Source organism: Neolamprologus multifasciatus, chromosome 17, assembly GCF_963576455.1.
Source record: "Neolamprologus multifasciatus chromosome 17, fNeoMul1.2, whole genome shotgun sequence".
NCBI classification, from domain to species: Eukaryota; Metazoa; Chordata; class Actinopteri; order Cichliformes; family Cichlidae; genus Neolamprologus; species Neolamprologus multifasciatus.
In genome coordinates, this window is record NC_140455.1 from 21,485,513 (window position 1) to 21,505,316 (window position 19,804).

The following is a 19,804-nucleotide window of genomic DNA, read 5'->3' on the forward strand; positions in this document are numbered from 1 at the left end:
AGCATCAGCATCAGTCAACCAATATGTTAGTCTGGTTCTAGATTCGGTAATACGGCTGTGATCAAACTGGTCGAGGTGGTACAGTATATTTATACCATGCAAACACTTATCACAGCACACTTTCTGCAAGAGAGATAAAACACAATGACTCTTGACTTAAAGGAATGACACCGTCGACATCAGAGATTGAAAAAGAACGAACAAATGAACACACAAACTCGTGAATATTATGCTTTTACTAAGGAAAATACTTTATTTGTTTGAAAGCATAAAGACAGAAAGGCTGGTTTTACACAGAAGCAGCGAGGAAATTCAAATTTATTTGGAAAAAAGTTTTCTGGCGTAACAAAAGGGCAGCGTGCTCATCTCGAGTCTCTGATGATCTTTCTGTTCTGGCAGTGAGAAATGTAAAGCTCGTCATTGAAAGCTGACAAATCCATTTCTTAATATTGACAAAGCTTCAAATACATATTTTGGCTTTACAGTCTGTAGATTTGGTCAAAAACTGTTGTTTTTAATCCTGAGCTGTAAATTACCACGGGTTCTGGGGTTAACTTTAATTTAAAAAGCTTTTGTTACTGATTGGTATCATACAGCTGACGGCAGCAAAGCTCAGACATTTAAAACCTATGTGTAACACACTTGAGGTGGACAGTTAAGACATTTTAAAGTCACTGTGATCTGGAATTAAGCTAAACAGAAAGTCAGGACAAAGCCTGCGGCTAAGACGTCTTACGTTCATAATTTATCAACAGCACAGAGCCCAAAATAGAGTCAGAATGAATAATGGATTGGTTCACAAACTACAGATCCCAGACACATTTAGACGTTCTCATTTATTAACAACTCATATTTACAAAAATAGAAACTTTTTTTTCCCATTTCTCGAAAGAAATATTTTTGGCAAATGCTGTAAAATAGCTGCAAAAGACTCCTGGAGCTGACAGCTAAAGTGTGCAAGGCAAAAGTGTTGCAGGATTTAAGATAAAAACAAAAAAACACGATACAGAAACTGAATCCGTGGTTTCAACATACTTTTAAATGTCCAATCACATGCTGTTGTTTTTTTCTATTCCAATCTGATTTTACACCAAGAGTCTGATGAGATCGATACCATTCATAGCCACTTTCAGATTAGCTAAACTTTTCAAAGTATGCTAAAACCTCACTAGACAATGCTCAGCGCCAGAATGAGGCCAGCAGTGTCTAAACAGTAAATAAGAAGCAGTTAGCTTAGCTCAAGCTCAATATTAATCATGCAGGTATAACAGTGGTATCATCTCAGTTAGCTCTTTGCATTTTATGGTCAAATGGGCAAACGTGACCTATAAAGGAACAAAAATAAAATAATTTTGCAGGAAACCACGTCTCAAATATCAGCTTCTGACTGGCACACGGTGACTGTCGTACAAAAAGAACCGAAGACCAGCTAACGGGGTCCCCACGTGAACGAGATATGAACGAGAATAACCCACTTCAGGTTGGGTTTGAACATTTCAGTCAGTATTTCCTTGAGGAAATAGAAAGATGTGAGTGCAGATTGAATATATTGTTTTAACCCAGTTAAAAATGTTACACGAGTGCAGGAACCCCAAGCTAGGCCCTCGAAAAGAAAAAAAAAAGAATATATAAAAAGAGTACAATAAAAATAAAAAGACAAAACACAGTATGAACACAAACAAGTATAAAAATGGGCTGTACGCATTACTGGAATGAAATAAAAACATTTAATAGCAATAAAGAGCAATAAATTTTGAAAAAAAAAACATCAACAAAAGTGTCTATAAATATAAACGGTTCTCATCAGTGTCCTGTAAAAAGCCTCACATGTCATATTTTAATATAATTACGCCTCGAATAAATGCCACACTCTCTTTGAAATTCTCTAAGTGTGATTTTTAAACACAGTGTCTCGAGCCGGATCAATTAAAACAACTACAACTGATAAGTTGACTCGTGAAAAACTATTCAGTGCAACTTTAGTTCAGAAATTAAGGCAACCAGTGCCCCTCTACTCTTTTATTATTCCTACCATTACAGTGTATCTGATTAAGCAGAGATGGCATTAAAAAGAATGACCTTAAAATATCAGCAGTGGAAGCTTTTATATGAGGTTTGCTCCAGGACACTGAACCATGCTCCAGAGAGGGGTCAAAGGTCATCGTGGGGAGTAAAGGAGGAAGGACTGGGGTTTTTTTTTGGTGTGAATTTAAATCTCAGGAAGTCTCGTTGACTGTTCTCTCCAGCTCTATCACTTTACTTCTGCTCTCGTTCGTCCTCTGCTCCAGAGACCTGAGAGACACAGCACAACTGGATGAGATTCAGTTCACTACAATAAAGTCTTCTCTGTGTCAGGCTCAAAGGAAGCCAACATATAAGACGCCAAAACTCTGCTGCACCTCAGCAAATGCTTAACCATCCAAACATACAAAGATGGACTATAACTAAGGCGGATGGGAGCTGCCGCAACAACAAACAAAAAATGTCAATTTTAACTTATATAGCACATTTCATTCTACCTAAACTCAATGTGCTTAACAGAAAATAAAAACACAAAAACCTGTGTAGGTTTTCAATGCCATAAAACAGTGAAAGCAGCAAAATAATACATGAAAACACACACACACAGGTATTGAGTGTAGGTCTTTGTGAGCAGAAAGGCTCTGAGTCTGTTTTTGAATGTCAGCACAGATGTAATTGATCTCAGGTCAGCAGGCAGCTTGTTCCAAAGAACAGGACCACAGTCACTGAAGGACCGCTCAGCACACTTGGGTCTGATTCTAGGAACACTGAAAAGATCTGCACCTGATGACCTGAGGTGTCTGACTGGGTTATAAACAGCGCGGAGACGAAGGCCACACAACACAACCACGCCGCTGGATTCAGACTTCTCCACTAAACTAAGATTAGTAAACAAAACTACAATAACCATAACCCAACCAAATTAATATTTAATGAACCAAAACTGGGTTAGCAGCTGAGGACTAATGACCTGGCTTTATGTCAGACTGTTGAATAATGGTGGGCGGATCGATGTTTGGCTGCAGAGTGCTAACCTGCCTGGATATAGAGGCTGATGTCAACTTTAACTTATATAGCACATTTCATTCTACCTAAACTCAATGTGCTTAGGGCAGGGATAGCTCAGTGGGTAGAGTGGTGGCCCCATGATCGGAAGGTCGGGCTTCGACTCCACTGAACGGTTACCCTGAGGTACCCCTGAGCAAGGTACCGTCCCTACACACTGCTTCTCGGGTGCTGTATTAGTGGCTGCCCACTGCTTCACTGGGTGAATGGGTTAAATGTGGAGGAGTAAGATTTGTGATTAAAACAAGACTCCCAGTGTGCTCGGAGGAGGTAGTGTTAGTTATTACGGGTCATGGTTATCTGCATTTACACGAGCATCATAATTAAAATTGTATCTATAAATCTGTGAGAAAAGTGAGATTTAATCTTATCGAGAAAGTTAAAGTGGGTGAACTCTTTCTTTTGATCGAGTTTAGGTATTCTGTTTACTCCCAGTACCATCATCATCATCATCATCATCATCATCATCCGAGTACTCCTCATCGTGCTGTGTGTTTACCTGTGCAGGTCAAGGAGCAGGTTTTTTGACGTCTGTGTGTCGTTGCTTTTATTCCTGAAAGGTGGGTGTGTTTCCATCCTGGTGGGCTCAACCCCGAGTTTCTGCTGCTCTGAGCGACGCCACGCTGCCATCACGACGGCTGGCGTGTCCTCCCATTGGTCGGGATATTCACCACCCAGGCCGAGGAGGTGCGGCTGTTCGTCTTCGAAAGTCGATAACAGACTCCTCGACTTAACTAAAAGTTGGGGATAAGTGCTTATTAGTGCCTAATTTTTGTGAGGAGAAAGTACGACTGTGTGGTGTCAGGAAAATCATTTTTAGTTCCACACTCACTCACACACCAGCCCACACACACTTTATAACTGTGTAGCACCACATGTTATTGTCTGCCTGGTGAAAAGACTGTGCAGCCTGTGGGTTTGTTTGTGTGTGTGAGTCTGTGTGTGTGTGCGTGTGGGCAGGATGGGAGAGGAAACTGAAATTGATTGTTAAGAAAATTATATCTGGTTTCTCTTACAAAAGAAAAAGTGTGTGCATGTGGGAGGAAGCAGAGAGGATGCAGTGAAAGGTCAACACCACTAATCAGTCTCTGTAGCTGTAGGAGGCATCTGATTAGCAGCAATGTTATAATGGACCACCAAAGTTTAATAGCTGGGAACTAATGATTCATTACAATGGAAACAGCAGGGCAGGTCACTTAAGCTGAAATCTCCAGGAAAGGTGACTCGAACTGTGGGTGTGTGTCCACTGTGTGTGTCCACACTCGTCTCAGCTCCACACACATGAATATACGGCTTCATACGGAAAATGTAAAGATTTCTGTGTAATCAAAGTATCAGCGTAACCATGGTAATACTCTGCCTCTAATTGAGAGGCGTTGGACAAATGTATAATTGTATGTTTTTGATGGAATCAGGAAAAAGTCGGGAACACAAAATGCCATCAACTTTTCTAAAGTTCATCTAAGTTCATCTATCTGCCCTGCCAGCAAAAAGCTGTTTAGCAAACATCTTTGAAAAACATCTGGGGTATTTATTTGTGTTCATATTTTGCTGTTTTGTTCAGTTTTATTTTGTTTTCATGGAGAAAACCCGACTATGTCAAGTACAATATATTCATACTTTCCTGTCATATTTACATTAATATTTAACCGTTCCAACAATACTATATTTTTGCATTTACTTTAGGCATGATTACAGCAAAGCTGTTCATCTGCTTTGCTAAATCACGCTGTAACTACGCTGAGTAAGGTGTATTAAACATGTGTATGTAGTGCGGGTTGGTGAGAGTGACTACCTGTAGCTGTGTAGGACTCTTTGACATCCAGCTGTTTGGAAGCGAGGCCCGTTTCAGTGATGGTGGAGTGTGGCGTAAAGCTGCTGGGATAAAAACTCCCCAAAAACAGCGCGAAACACAACACAACCACCTACAGAGAGACAAACACAAAAAGAAGAAGGAGAAGGGTGGAGAGAGGGGAGGGAGGGAGAGGCAAATAAATTATGAATCACACATAATGCTGCGCTGCTAATGAATGATGGGAGCAGATGTTTCTAATTCAATATTTTAATCAATGTTTCATCAGCACAATCTCTGTTAATACACAAACACACACACACATGTACCATTAAGCATGATGATGTCTGGGTGCCAACCATCCTGCAGGACTTGGAAACTTTTCCTGCCACGGCTGCCTGGAGAGACTGCAGCTGCTGCAGGAGAGACCTGAGGAGAAACACACACACACACACACACACACAGGTTACACACACACACCTGAGTGCATCGTGCATGCTTTTTTCACCATATAGACAATCTGCATTTAATGTATCGCGTAAAGAGAGTGCAAACCATTACAGCTTAGCACAATAAAACACCTGCCTCACTTTACATTTCCTCCAACTCATTTTTGAACTCGGTGACCACAAAACACACCGACTCCTGGCTTAGACTTGTTTGTGGGTCTGTGATCTGTGTGTCAACGCTGAAGACTGCCTCGAACATTTTCTCAGTTTTGTCAAAGTGCTGGAAACGGCATTCGCACCACGGGACACCAAAGTATGAGCCCAGTTTCTAAAGCCTCTCTTTACAAAGTGCTAAGAGGGTTAGCCATACAAAAAAAAACAACTACACAATGTGTCTAAGCTAGAACTCGTGACCAGAAACCAACAATAGAGCTAAAAACACACAACATAACCTGACACGGCTAACCCAGTTAACCTTGATCCTTTAAATCTGTTGGTTTTATAAATTTTTTTAAATTTCCTACCTTGGTGTTTTTTGTCAGCTGTTTCTGTCTCTACACTCAGTGTAAGTGTAACTGAATGTAAGTGTGAAATGAAAGCAAACAGCTTAGAACGCACTGACATGACACGATCCATGAGATATTTTTAAAAGAAAGCTTAAAATTTAATTTCTCAGGGGAGAAAGGATCAGCTTATCATTTCCGACACACAATGTCTATTCATTGAACAACCTTTCTCCATATTTTTTTTTACTTTTGTTTCTTTATTAATTTTTTTAACATGCAAAGACATTGTTAGTTGTTATATGTGTGCTGATTTGTTCTGTTTTGTTTAGAAAAACAAAACAACATTGTTGTAATCTGAACAGGTTTGCAGACTCTTCTGTACTGCCATCTCCAGGACTGAAAAATGAAGCCACTGTGGAAGCATCAGAAAGCTGCAGTTCCTCATCTGGCCACTTGAGGCCGACTTCCTAAGTGAGGCAGATCCCATGGACTTCCACGTTAAAATGTCAATTTTTACAGTAGTAATAAGCATGTTTTACACTTTGGGGTTTGATTGACAGTCTCCCACCCCCACCCCCATTCCCATTCATTACCCCCACCATAAGTGCATGGTGGGGTTTTTATTTTATAAATATTATTTATCCAGATATTGGCTGCTGTGATTGACAGATAGGGGGAGCTGTAGTTGTGTACTGGGCCTCGTATTTGCTAATCGGAGTTGCTTAACTGTACCATTCTTCTTTGTTTGTGTTGTTTGAGCTTTTTTGAAGGAATTGCCTTAATGGCACTAAAAACAACAAGGTGGCAAGCTTCAAAATAGAGTACAAACCCACTGGGTGACTTCATGGTGGCTTCCATCTTTTATATACAGTCTATAAAAGTTATGCAAACTGATTGAATTGTGCGTCCACACATTCTGCATGTTAATGTGAATGATATCGCAGTAAATTACATCAGCATCCTTATTATAAAATCCAGAATTTGCACTTTAGTGAAGAATCTGCTGTTTATTTTTGCACAAGTCAAACATTTTTCTGAAATTTTGCTTTCTCGTTTGCTTCATTAAATAAGGAACTGAGCTTAACGACAACATAAGCTGGCTGTCCAGGTGTCCCAGAATAAAAAACACACACACACCACGCATGCAACTGGTTCATTAAGTTTTTGACACTGACAGCAAAGCCCACTTTAACCACTGAGTGCAAAACAAGCCCCAGAACAGCTGTGTTCCAGGCAGCTATACTTAACACAGTGCACTCAGTGGGTGCACGCACGGTTCATCCATGCATAACGAGAGCAAACAGCGCTGTCTATCCGATGCAGGGTGAGCTTTTCACATTAAAATAGCCTCATGATTATGCATGGATGCAAAATTGCAGCTGAACACATCCACGGGGAGCTTTTGATTCAGCTCTATCTGCAAATAATAAAAACGAGTCAGTGTTTCCCCACTCATTCTCCGTGCTTTTCTCAGCTGCACTGCGTGAAATAAAAACAGATGCCTTTAGAGATTCACAAAGACAGAGGGAGAGGGGAAAAAAGCCAAATCCCCAAGGATGTGTTAAATCCAGCACGCGCCCAGGGAGGGACATTTTTAGGTGTGAACCTGTCCTCCCTCGTGACTTTCCTGGTGTTTTGATTGTCACCATCCCAGAGTCTTTATGACACACTTGTCATCGCCCCTGTCGCTCACTCAGCTGTGTCGCCACTGACAAAGGCTGAATCTATAAAGAGCCCAAATAACTGGACTACCACCTCAGTTATCCTTTTGTTTTTGTGCTCGCGTTCTCTAATTCAGAAAAATTCCTCGTTGGAACTGCTGGAAGTGCTTCTGAAGACAGTTTACTTACTTACCTTAGGCCAAAAGAGGAGGGAGAATTTGATGTTTGACCAGTAGGGGCAATTTAAAAGCATCTTGCAGGAAATAATTAACTTCTATGTGGTAATTTTATATTTTTATGTAGTTTCAGAATTTAAGGGTCTAAAATGGGTCCGTTACTGTGCATTAAATCAATCCTATACGTGGTTAAGACTGTGAGTCCGTGTGTGCTGCTCTTACTTGTTTGTACACTCCAGAGTCTCCACTTTCCTGCGCAGCTCGCTGTTTTCGTTGGAGCAGGTCTCCACCCTGTGGTCAGACAGCAGTACTGCAGGGTCAGTGACTGAACGCCGTTCATTCATCAGCACCACTTTCTCCCTGTTCTGACTCTAGCATGATTTATTTGTAGTTTAAGAACAGCTGCTTTCACTCTGCACACCTCGGTAATGCCGAGTTTCACCCTGATGATGTTTGAATGTGGATACTTTAGATGACCTAACATTTTTTCTAAAAGGGGACACTAAAGTTTATGCAGCATTAATAGCTGTTTGTTATTTGTAGTGATCCTGACATTGTTTTTCACATGATAAGAAGAAAGTGGAAAAAAGAAGGACTTACTTCTTCTCCAGAGCATCCATGTACTCCTTCTTCTTCCTGCGACTCTCTTGAGCTGAAATCTGAGAGATGGTAAAGGAAACAGAATCAGAAAAAGTAGAAAAATCAGAAATTTGCCTTACATGACAAATATTTTCTTGTTTTTTTCTTGTTTTTTATTATTACTATTTTGTTCTAACTGGCACTAAACATATTCCTAGTCTTTTAGACTCTTGTGATCACGGATGCTTGCTCAGATCATCCAAAACACAAACTGTGCTCTACATCGGCACCTTGTTCTTGATCTTCCTGCGGATCTTCTTAAGTGCCTTCTCCTCAGCTTTAGTGAGCGGGAGTTTGGTGGGAACAGGGTAACCTTCGGCCACCAGCGTGCGGCGCTCTTCCTCGGTCAGGATCAGCGGCCCAGAACCCTGCAGTTTCTACAGGAAACAACAGATAATCAATATTAACGTTGTTTACAACTTTGTAAAGACGGAGGATGTCTAAAAAAATGCTTGTGAATTTTACACTATAACTTCTTTTTTGGCACGAGAGTCTGTACGTATACATTAGGTTGTAGAAGGGATGTGAAAGGAGTGGAAAAGGTGGAAAGTCCAGTAATATTCATGGATTGCAGAGCAAAAACAGCAGGAAAATTATGCAAAAAAACCCAGTTATTTTAATTACATCAGCTGGAAACACATTACTCTGCTATTCTGCTCTCTTTGAGGTTTGATGGGCTTTTAAAATTTTCTTTAATCTTACATGAGGAGCGGTGAGCAGAGGCGAGTTGGAGAGGGAGGACGAAGCACCTCGTGGTGACACCTTCAGGCCAGCCTGGGATGGAGGGGGGCTGGTGGGGGATGTGGGGCAGGAGAGGCCAGGCGGGGCGTGAACGGGGCTTTGGCTGCCCTCTGAGTCACTGCTGTGGGAACTCGGGGGAGTGGGAGGCATCTGCAGAGACTCCAGATCTAAAACACAGCGGCTGGATTGTTAGCTATTCATTCAGTCTCAGAGAAAACAGAGAAAAATTATAAAAGTTAAAATTTAGAAAGCATTTTTGATGCTCAGGTGTTTTCAAACTCAGCTGTGAGGTATTTAAACAAATCACCAGCAGGGGTCCTCGTAGCACACCATTACAGAAGTGCAACAAGTGGAAAGAGAGGAGAGGAAAGAACTGACCTTTTGGTGAGAGATTGAGGAACTGGTCCACTTCATGAGGCTCCAGTTTAATTTTAGGGCTGATTTTCTCCTCCTTTATCTTCAAACAGAGGAAACGAGAAACAGGAGGTGTTAAAATGTTACAAACATTAAACAAAAATAAGAAAAGAGCACAAATATCTGATTTAACCATCGTTTCTCACCTTGATGGCTTTGCTCTGGTTCACTGTGACCTGAACCGAGGTGGCAGCAGGGACCAGGGCCGAACCCTCTGAGGTTTGGGGCCCCTCACTGGTGGCCAGAGAGAGGGAGAGCGTGGGGAGCAGGGAGGGAGTCTCACACAGGAGGCTCTCAATGGCTTCCTCCTGCTCCATAGGCCACTCGGCTGAATCGCCATCGGACTCAGCTGCAGAGGAGGCAAAGCGTGCTCCTGTTAGTGCTCTTTACCAATGAGATTAGATTAGATTAAGGTTTATCTACCACTGCACACAATAATACCAACACTTACCAACAACAGTAGCAGAGCAGCTCCATAAATATTACAGTAATGGGTAACAAATACTGGTTTATAGAGCATTAATGCTTCATTAGCAATCTTAACTTCTGAGTTTTAACTTTTGTTTAAAGTCCTTTCACAATAAAAGCTATAAAAGCCTTGATAAAGCAGATTTAGTGGTAAGATGCTGTTTGACTGTTTTCTGTCTTTTATTCTTTCTTCTTCTGATTCTGGTCTGATTCTCAGTGTGATGACGTGAGAATCAAAGCAGGGATTTTACATCACGAGCCACATATTTTGAGTTTAAGTGGGCCAGACCAGTGAGACTCCACTTTCTCCCAGTGAAGTTCATTTTAACTACACTTTTAATCCCAGCGATATGATTTGTATCAAAAAATAAAAAGTCTTTAAAACCAACAGCTGTGATTAATAATCACCGTGAGCTTGAGGACATTTGATTGGTTGTCCTTTAAAGCCACAATCTTTGTGTTGGCATCTCACCTGCTTCGCTGCCGTGCTCTCCGGTCAGGTGTGACAGGGGTGACTGGGGTCGGCTGTCGCCGCACAGCGAGTAGCTGTGCTCAGCGGTGATGTGGGGCGGAAGAGGGGAAGACGGGGACAGGTCGGCGTCGTCGTCTCCCTCCATGGTCTCCACCGAGTCTCTCCCCCCGGACAGGAAGGGGTCGCTGAGCAGCTGACCCAGCAAAGCATCCTGCGAGAGGTCGTCCAGCAGCTCGGAGAAGTGCTGCAGGGAGGAGAAATAAAGCACTATAAATTTTCAGAGGATGTTTAATTTGAACTCCTGTCACAGACATGCAGGAGGAATCAGACAGATAATTACATAAAGCCACATCGTCGGGAGCCTACGGCCGTCAGTCTGTAATTACAGACTATTAAACTCTTTATTGGCACCTTGCCTTGAGGTTTCCCTCAGCTCTCCCTCAGAGAAGACTAAAGCAGCCAATCAAATACTCAAACCTCTCCCCCACTAATCACAGCTTCTCTTTCAGTGTGTGTTTGATTCTCAGTGTGGTGACACATTTACCAAACACATACAGAAGTTTGCAGACAAGCCCTCTTCCTCCCAGTCTTTGATCCCCCATCATCACATTCCTTATCTCCTTGGCAGGTGAGCATGTGTAGATCTCCCCCCTGTGATTGGCTGTTATGACTTTAATAAACAAAAGGCAGCCAAAGCAAAGTATGCTGGAGATTAGACCTTCCTCTGCTCCTCTCAGCATGCAGAAAACATGCAGACTAGACTACCAAGTTCAACAGTTTTGGTCCCCAAGACAAAGGAAAACAGAACATTGATGTCTTATCCTATCAGATAAACCCAAACATACTCAGTTTAAAGCAATAAACAGTGGATAAAACCATGAAGTCCTCACTTCGCAGTCACTATTATACAACTGTATAATAGCGACTATACAAATGTTGTATAATGTTTCTAGAAAAACCACCAACCAGTTTATATCCAGTCTGTCCAGAAACACTACATGTACATGTATGAAGGGATAATTGAAGCAATTTAACAGAAATGGAAGTGTACACGGGTTCAAATATGGACGTCGATGCCAAGAAGCCACAAACTTTAAAAGGTGGATATCAAACATTAGTGTCACCGATTCAAAAGTGAAATAGAATCACAATGTTCTGTTCTGAAGTTATTATAGCATGTAGTTAAAGTGTTTTTGCAGAACATTTGCAGAACGTTATGACGTCGTTCGTTTCTGACTCGGTGCCAGGATTCAGAAAACATCATTCCTCCTGCTACAGTAGTCACCGGCATGGAGGCAGTTATCGTTTCAGCCAAACTAAACTGTGAAATAAGATAAAACTGCATTACTTTCATTCAATATAAAATAAAGTAACTGGTAATAAAGTTACTGTAAGTCTGTTTGAATATAGTCTACCCTTGGTGCCTCTGTTTTGTTCCGCACTGAGCTCGGCTGGAAAAGCTCCCTCCTCCCCTCAGTTCTGCAGCACACTTACAGTGATAGTCATCCACGCTCTACCCTTACTCACTCACTCATAAATAAAAGCTATTTAAAGCAGTTTAATCTGGAAATAATCTTGTGTTTTTTAAGGTCTCCCATCCCCTGTCACAGTTATCAAGCTGGGCTATGAAAGTAGGCAGGTGTCAGGGGTCACGGAGTGGAGGCGAGGAAGAAGGAACCCAAACGCAGGACTCGCAGGTAGGTGAAGCTGGGTGATTTATTGTCGATGGAGTGAACACACAGAACAGAGGAAGGACATGGCTGACTGGCTGGACGACTGACTGACTGAATGAATGAATGAAGGACTGACTGACTGACTGGCTGACCGAACACAGGCGGAAACAACAACATAACCTCAATGACACGACAAAGAACGAGTAGAAACAGAAGACTTAAATACACAGACTGATGAGGATGATAATGAGAGACCGGTGAGTACACAGCTGAACATAATCTGGCTAATGGCACGAGACGAGCTGACACAGGAACAAACAGGAAGTGAAACAGGCAGTGGCAAAATAAACTGAACATGAACAAAACTGAAAGCACTGGGTCGATGACCCAGGAACCCTGACAGCAGGCCTGATTTATATATGTTAGCAAAACACTTATTCAATGCATAAAAATTGCTAAAAGGAAATTAAGATTACAAAGATTATGAAAAAATACAGGCCATTACTTTTATCATGTGTGCAGTTTTTCGTCCTTTTTAGATTTATTTATTAACTCGTCATATTCAGTTTGGGGGAAAAACTGGCAAAAAACACAAGTACCCGAGTAGGTGGGTAACTCTTTTCCTCTTGTGTTGCCTCCCGTGGGTAACGCTTGTTTCTCTTTTCTTTTCTGGAATTGGCACTAGGAGTACACCGGCATGTACAAACATGTGATTTATTTTGACAAACACGCCTTCTTCTTACTTTTAAATCCTAAATCTCCTGCAGTTTTGTCACTGATGAACTTCCGTACATTGTTTATCTCCTTGTGGTGTTACTGTCTGCTACGCTTTCTATTTGAGATGTTTTATCGCTCTTATATATTATCGTATCATTCTTTTAAGAAACAGAAATGATGTACAGTTACCCTGAGGGATCGCATACATTTCAAACTCAAAGCTAAACTTTTCCAGCCCTGTCCTCACTTGAACTTGCTGCTTCAAAAACATTTGTGATGCAACTTCAAGTTCTGCTGGGACACAAAATAAGAAGCAGGTTTCCAATTGCAGTTTCAGCTACATGGGACTCGGCCAGTGTGAGAGAAGAAAACCATTTAAATTAGAGACACGTGAAGAGCAAGACGAGGAAAACAACCTATAACGACACCAATGGTTTGGACAAACTGTTATAAAACAACAACAAAACAGACAACAAAACAAGATGTATACATGAATGAGAAGAGGGATAAAGAGAGAGTGAAAACAAGATGCAGGAAACGAGGAAAGAGGAGGAAGGTGGACGACCAAATGCCAAGCATGCGGCTTTGATTACAGTCTGAGAAAGAGAGAGCTTAACTTCTAGCATTTTCTCCCACATGCACAAAAACAGAGGTCATTTCACTGTGTGTGTGTGTGTGTGTGTGTGTGTGTGTGTGTGTGTGTGTGTGTGTGTGTGTGCGCGCGCGCGCGTGTGTGTGTGTAATGCAAACAGCGACAGCACACCGTGAATCTATTCAAGAGGGAAGACAAATATTTACACATTTATACACCCGTGGGTTCTATTTTAACCTCCAGAACAGCGCATATAAGTGGAAACAACCCATTATATCAACATATATTACTGTGTGTGTGTGTGTGTGTGTGTGTGTGTGTGTGTGTGTGTGTGTGAGTGTGTGAGAGAGAGAGAGAACGTGAACAACCGAGCACACTGTAGACAAGCATTTACAGCTTTACCCTCATTCCAGCATCTCCTGGCAGCAGCAGCATTACCGAGAGGCATCTTATTACTTTAAACCATTTTAAACAAGTAAACACATAAAACACTGACAGATCTGGGTGTTAATTACAGTAATAATAATCATTTTAAATATAAATAATAATGATAATGCTACAGTTCAAAGACTATCCTCATTTCTATTTACAGCGATTTATATTTGGCGGTATGACTTTGTTCTGGGACCTCCCTGTCCTTGTATACCACGAGCAAGCAGCGAGAGTCAGAGTGTAAAAGAAGGCATCGCTGACAACATACATGACTTTGATAGAGTCAGAAAAAACAAGAAAAGAAAGATCTAGGGTTGAAGGTGGGTTGAAAAGTGGCTTGCAGATGCACAGCAACTGTAGTGAGGCTATATCTGCTGAACCAAGATTCCTAAAACATAGAAATTAGACTGTACTTTTGTATTTTTACACAAATTTTAGATTTGTATAGATTTTAGGATTATCATACTAAGAATTTCGACGATACGAGGTTCATTACCTTAAACATAATCACATCTAACATAGTAGCTTAAGCCATGTGACTGCGTTTATTTTAGCATAATGTTAGCATATTGCTTCCGGGGGGGAACAAAGCATTAAAATCACAATAAGGCCCGAAAAAAAACAAAACCTAAAAAAACAGTGGGTGTGTTTTTTTAGCTTTACAGGGAGGAGGAGTAATTACATACGGTGCAAATCCATGTTTACAAGAGAAGGTCTGGTTTATGGGACATCTGAAACCACCCCAGTGTCACAATGACACTGAAACAAACAAACAAACAAAAAAATAATAGTCAGCTTTTATTACCTTAACTTTAGTTTAAAAAATGTCAATAAACAAACATGGAGGCTCAGAAACAAATATATCCTCCTCTTTCTGGAGAACAGGAAATGGGAGAGGTCCAACTCCGCCTGCTTGAAAACAGAACCACACCAAAGGCACACAGTGAGGCTTTATGAGCTCCCTGTCATTTCTGCTGTGGGAGTTTGTGGTGATGGTTGTGTGTGAGACTGGGCTGCAGCATAGGTCACTGGCCGGGTGTAGCTCATCACGCACAACAGAAACCTCTTTGTCCCCTGCATCCCAACAGAGAGGTGTAATTTAGGGCTGGCTGTAACCCGACGCTCTCCAGCTGGGAAACAACCACGAGAGCTGAAGCCAAAATGGGAAAATTGGGAGATTACACTAGAACTAGAGCAAGAATCAGCAGGTTACTGACTCATCTGAGGGAGCAGGGGTGATAATAAAGAGGCTGCCCTCATATTTTTCATAATAATGTTTTTAATGTAACACACAGAAACAAGCAGAGGACTCAGCTGACGGCGCAGATCGCAATCTTTTAATTGAAGTCGTGATGAAATCTGTCAGTGGAGGCGGAAATGAAGACAGATAATGTCTCGAGCTGTGATGAGACATCAGTGCTGTCCGCAGATCCCCTGTCATCCAAAGAGCGAGACAACACAGCCAGCAGCCGAACAATATTTTTCATATATCAGGATCACATCAAAGGAAACGGGAAGACAAAGTACCAAACTGGGACACACGAGCTAGATAAACACTTTGGAGTATGAGCTGTTTCAAATTGACCGTGACTGTGTTAGATTAATGCCAACAAGCTAAAGAGTTTCTTCACTTTACACCAGAAGTGGCACGCAGACAGCACTGTGGAGACAGACCATAACACTAATATCTTTACAGCTGTTTACTTCACATATGGCTAGAGACCAGTCAGCAAACCCTCTGGCAACCACCTGTTGCTAAGGGAAATGTGTACTTCTCTACCGGTTGGCAACATGTTGGTAGAATTTGCTGATATTGCTTTGCTAGTAGTTTGCTTGGAGGATGGCGACTTGTCTGCAAACGGTCACCAACTGCTTGCAGAATGAAACTGAGAAAAGTTCACCTTCAAAATAAAAGTTGTGCCTTACCGCTGCAACCAGAATCTTTCAAAGGGCGCAACTTTTACTTTGAAGGCAGAGATTCTGCGTCTTGAGTTGCACTTTTTCAAGATTTGGCAAATAGCTGGCGAGTGTTTACAGAAATCTGTGTCTTCAGCGCAAACTACAGGAGATTGTAGCTTGTTGGTGACTATAACAATCACAAGGAAGTTTTTGACCCAGCTCCATCTTTGTCAGCAACCATTTTCCAACCATCAGGGGAAAGCACATTTTTCCCTGATGTACTAAATATGTACTAAATAGGCATTCACTCATACGAAATTTGGCTCAGTTATGTGCTTTTGGTTTGAGTTACTACGCTACACCTCAGTAGCAACTGCTAGCATGAGTAGCAACTGCTAGCATGAGAGCTAACAGAGCACAAAGAAAGCTAAACAGCAAAGCAGTTTGGCTTTTTAGAAACGTAAGAAAGTTTAAATCAAACCTAAAACAATAATCCCAGCATCTTCATCACAATGAGGAATAGATCTTATTAATTTAATACTGAGTACCAGTAATGGCTGATACATGACTCCAAGACCAACTGAAAATGAGCCACAGCAACCCTACATCTAAATGTTAGAAAATAAAATAAAACCAGTGGGATTTAAGAAATATCCAGTCCACTGCACACTAGCCACTTGCCAGGCAGAACAGCGAGCGGTAAGCCTCGACATCTGTGTTGATCACCGGTTAGCAGCTAATTTAACAGAGGGAGGAGAAGAATGTCCTTCCAGGTCTGTAATTCTTCTGTAAAGTACAATGTGCATCTGTTTTAACCCTTAATGAGCAGATCCTAAAGCTCGAGGAAAGTTTGATGATGTCCCCTCCTCCCCTTAAAGCCCAAACCAGATGCCTACAAACTATAAATCACACTAAAACCACACAGGCCCCACCGTCCCCCTCCTCTAGTGTGTGTCCAGCTGACTGAGTGAGTGTGTGTGTGTGTGTGTTTGTGTGTGTACCTTGCCCTGGACTCAGCTGTGTGTACTTTTGCTGATGACAGCCTAATAAAGTACACGCGTCTGTGTATCAGCACCAACTGAATGACTCAATAGTTTGATGTGGATCCCGATTATCTGTCCCGGTCGCTTTACTGTCACTAATAACCAACACGTGTCCAATTATCAACCGATAACCAGTGCGAAAGGTTGAATGAAGACCTGAACTTTCATCTGCAGGAATCTTCTATCTGACTAATGCATCATTTTGTTATTGTGTCCTGCTATGCAGTCATTAAGAGATAGAGAAGCGAGGCTTTCTCCTCTAACTTCACTTTCCCCACTTGCTCTCAAATTCTCTTAAAATCCGGTTCCCCCACCCTCTAGTTTGATCCTCCTAATGTGGGCCCTCTGGTGAAATTCCCAAAACACTTTGAATATTTGGATATTTGTTCCTCAGCCGCTGTGGTAACTGCACTTTAGCAATGAGTGAAACTCCCCCCTGGAATGATAACAATGCGTACAAGCAGTTTTAACACTTAGCTAAAGTGTGCACACGTGCACAGCATTTATCAGCCAAAGAGCAGAGATTGCTCTCCACTAAGTACAACCTTTAAACACTCATCGATGACCTCAGAGGCAGTCTGTCACACATGACACTGATAATGATGTGAATAATATTTGTGCACGTCTGCCATTTTTAATCTAAAAAAATCCAACTGTCCCCTACAAATTTTTTATTTTTTACATTATTTTATAAAAGAAAACGTTGTTTTTGGCTTAAAAGGCTTATTATGTTTTAAAGTTTACACTCGTAATCTGTCTTTCACGCTTGAACACTTTCATGTAGAAAGTGTTCAAGCCTCTGATGAGTATGAACTATGTGCTTTATTGTGTTTCATTTCTCTTACGATGTCCAGTGAGTAAAGAATGGTAACCACTGGTAACCCTCGTTCATCACCCAAAAAAACTGAGCTTATAAACTTTTCTCCAACCCCAGTTCCAAAAAAGGTGGGAAACTTCCTAAAACTTAAATAAAAATAGAATGAAATCATCTTCTGTCCTAGTAAACCCAAATATTATTCACTGTTAAACACAGAAAACATTAAACTGGGAAAAATGTATAATTTCAAGAGACGTGTCTCAAAAAAAGCTGAGACTTGGAAACAAAAGGCCAGAAATGTAAAAAGTACTATAAAGAGCAGACGTGCACCAATCTGCAAAAACTGTGTCTACAAACTGTGGAACAATTTCAAAATAATGCTCCTTAATTATTTCATTATCTACATTACACAATATCATCAAAAGATTCAGAGGATCTGGAGAGCTGGAGGTTTCTTCCTGTTAACAGGGAGTTTTTTCTTTATGCTTGCTATGGAAACTGAAACGCACATAAGATCACCTGGAAGTTTTGCATAAAGACAAAACAACAGCATTATTATCAAGGTACCTTACATTCTCCTTCTGGAGAGATTACGGTAAATAGTTGTGGCTAGTCCTATTAGTTTATTATGAATCTTTCAGAGCCAATCAGCTCAAATTTGTTTGGTTAAGGCAGTTTAATCTGCAGTGAAATAAACTATTAACAACTGAAAATGTGAATCACAGCAGTCACACCTGACAAACCTGGAAAGATCTCATTTAAAAAAAGGGAATGAGACAGGGAATGATTCTCTGCAGTTACATTTTAGTGAGTCACCAAACACAACTAGATGTCTGAAGACTGAGACAAATCCCTGCATGCTATTATCAAACCAAAAACAAACTGCACTGGATCAGGCCAACACAAATGTCTTTCAGAACAGATAAATTAGTTTAATTAGATAAACGTGATGGTTAGCAGGATCATAAATCAGTCTGGAACCACTTTAAACCTGTCTCTGCAGCACTGGACTTGATCCTGGTATGCTGTCTGCGCTGTGGCATTGATACTCTCTGTGTTAGCACAACAGGACAAATCACAGACCTTGGAGAGGTTCGGCTATCTGGATCTTATCTGAGGGGGGAGGTGGCAGTAGGAGGTGAGCCCAGCACTCAGCCCACATGTCGAGACAGCCGGGAGGACTCACAGGATGCAGCTTCCATCACTTTTAACAAACTGTTTGACGTAAAACAAGCGATACAGTTCACAGAGATCCACCTGTTTAAGCTTCATCCGCAGGCACACAAACACACAGCCGTCTCACCACAGCCACAAGGGAATTTGAAGAGATGTGAAGCTCGGCCAGGAATGACCTTGTTTGACAAAAACCTCTTCATTCCAAGAGAAACACGATCCGGTTCTCACACCGATAAGGACATAGAGACACTCCCTGACCCAGATTCCCGACATCGATCCCAGCTTGATTTGCTAACCCCCCCTTTTTGGTAATCAAAGGTGCAGCGAGTGCACCAGGGGATAAGAGAGGATAATAACAGAGGAAGGCAGAAAACCAGCAGCTGTCAAGGATGCCTGGATGATTAGAAGCACAAATAATGACTATTTTCATTCAAATTCAAACTTTTTCAGCTTTTCTAAGCAGTCATGGGTACTTAAAAGTGAAAAAAAAATGTTACAGGATGCCAAAACCTCTAACATATTAAATTTATTATCATTTAAAACAAAGAATTAGATGTTATAATTTTTAAAACTTTATCAATTTAATCCTCCCGCAAACACAAAACCTTTTGGTTCATTATTTGGGGTCTTTGGCCTCTAACCTCACAGTTTCCATCCTTACTGCTCTAATCAGCTTATTTCCATTCACAGGAGGCTGTTATCAATTACAAAGCTTTTAAAATCTGACGAACTGCCCAGCACTGAGCAACACAGCTTTTTTTATAGTTCTTCTGACTGCTGAAAGAAGCACTTTTTGTATGTCTGCACTGCAGGAACTGCCACTTAAAGCTTTTGGGCCTTTTTTACTTCCAGCCTCGGGTTAGGTACACGCTGGGCCTCTGAAGCAGGACTGTCCCAAACATGATGGTAATTTATAGGATAGCACAAGTTTTTAAAAGCCTCTGTAAACACTGGATTTTTTAAGCATGTAAACAAAAGCTTTTAACCATTCTCCCCACAAAAACAACATCTGACAACCTCAACTCTACCCTTAATGACAAGTTTTGACAC

General features: G+C 41.3%; 1 protein-coding gene across 1 annotated transcript in view; it reads right to left on the bottom strand.

Annotated features, from left to right (window-relative positions):
• Positions 1-227: 227 nt before the first annotated feature.
• creb3l2 (cAMP responsive element binding protein 3-like 2) overlaps positions 228-19,804 on the bottom strand; it is a 35,380-nt gene continuing 15,803 nt past the window's right edge. Inside the window, exons 2-12 of the mRNA XM_085137804.1 lie at positions 10,406-10,649; positions 9,612-9,814; positions 9,430-9,508; positions 9,013-9,218; positions 8,541-8,687; positions 8,272-8,330; positions 7,894-7,962; positions 5,209-5,308; positions 4,883-5,012; positions 3,587-3,821; positions 228-2,292 (exon numbers count right to left, since the gene is read on the bottom strand). Of these exons, the coding sequence (XP_084993930.1) occupies positions 2,217-2,292; positions 3,587-3,821; positions 4,883-5,012; positions 5,209-5,308; positions 7,894-7,962; positions 8,272-8,330; positions 8,541-8,687; positions 9,013-9,218; positions 9,430-9,508; positions 9,612-9,814; positions 10,406-10,649 (1,548 nt within the window). The 3' untranslated portion in view covers positions 228-2,216. The remainder of the gene's footprint in view (positions 2,293-3,586; positions 3,822-4,882; positions 5,013-5,208; positions 5,309-7,893; positions 7,963-8,271; positions 8,331-8,540; positions 8,688-9,012; positions 9,219-9,429; positions 9,509-9,611; positions 9,815-10,405; positions 10,650-19,804) is intronic.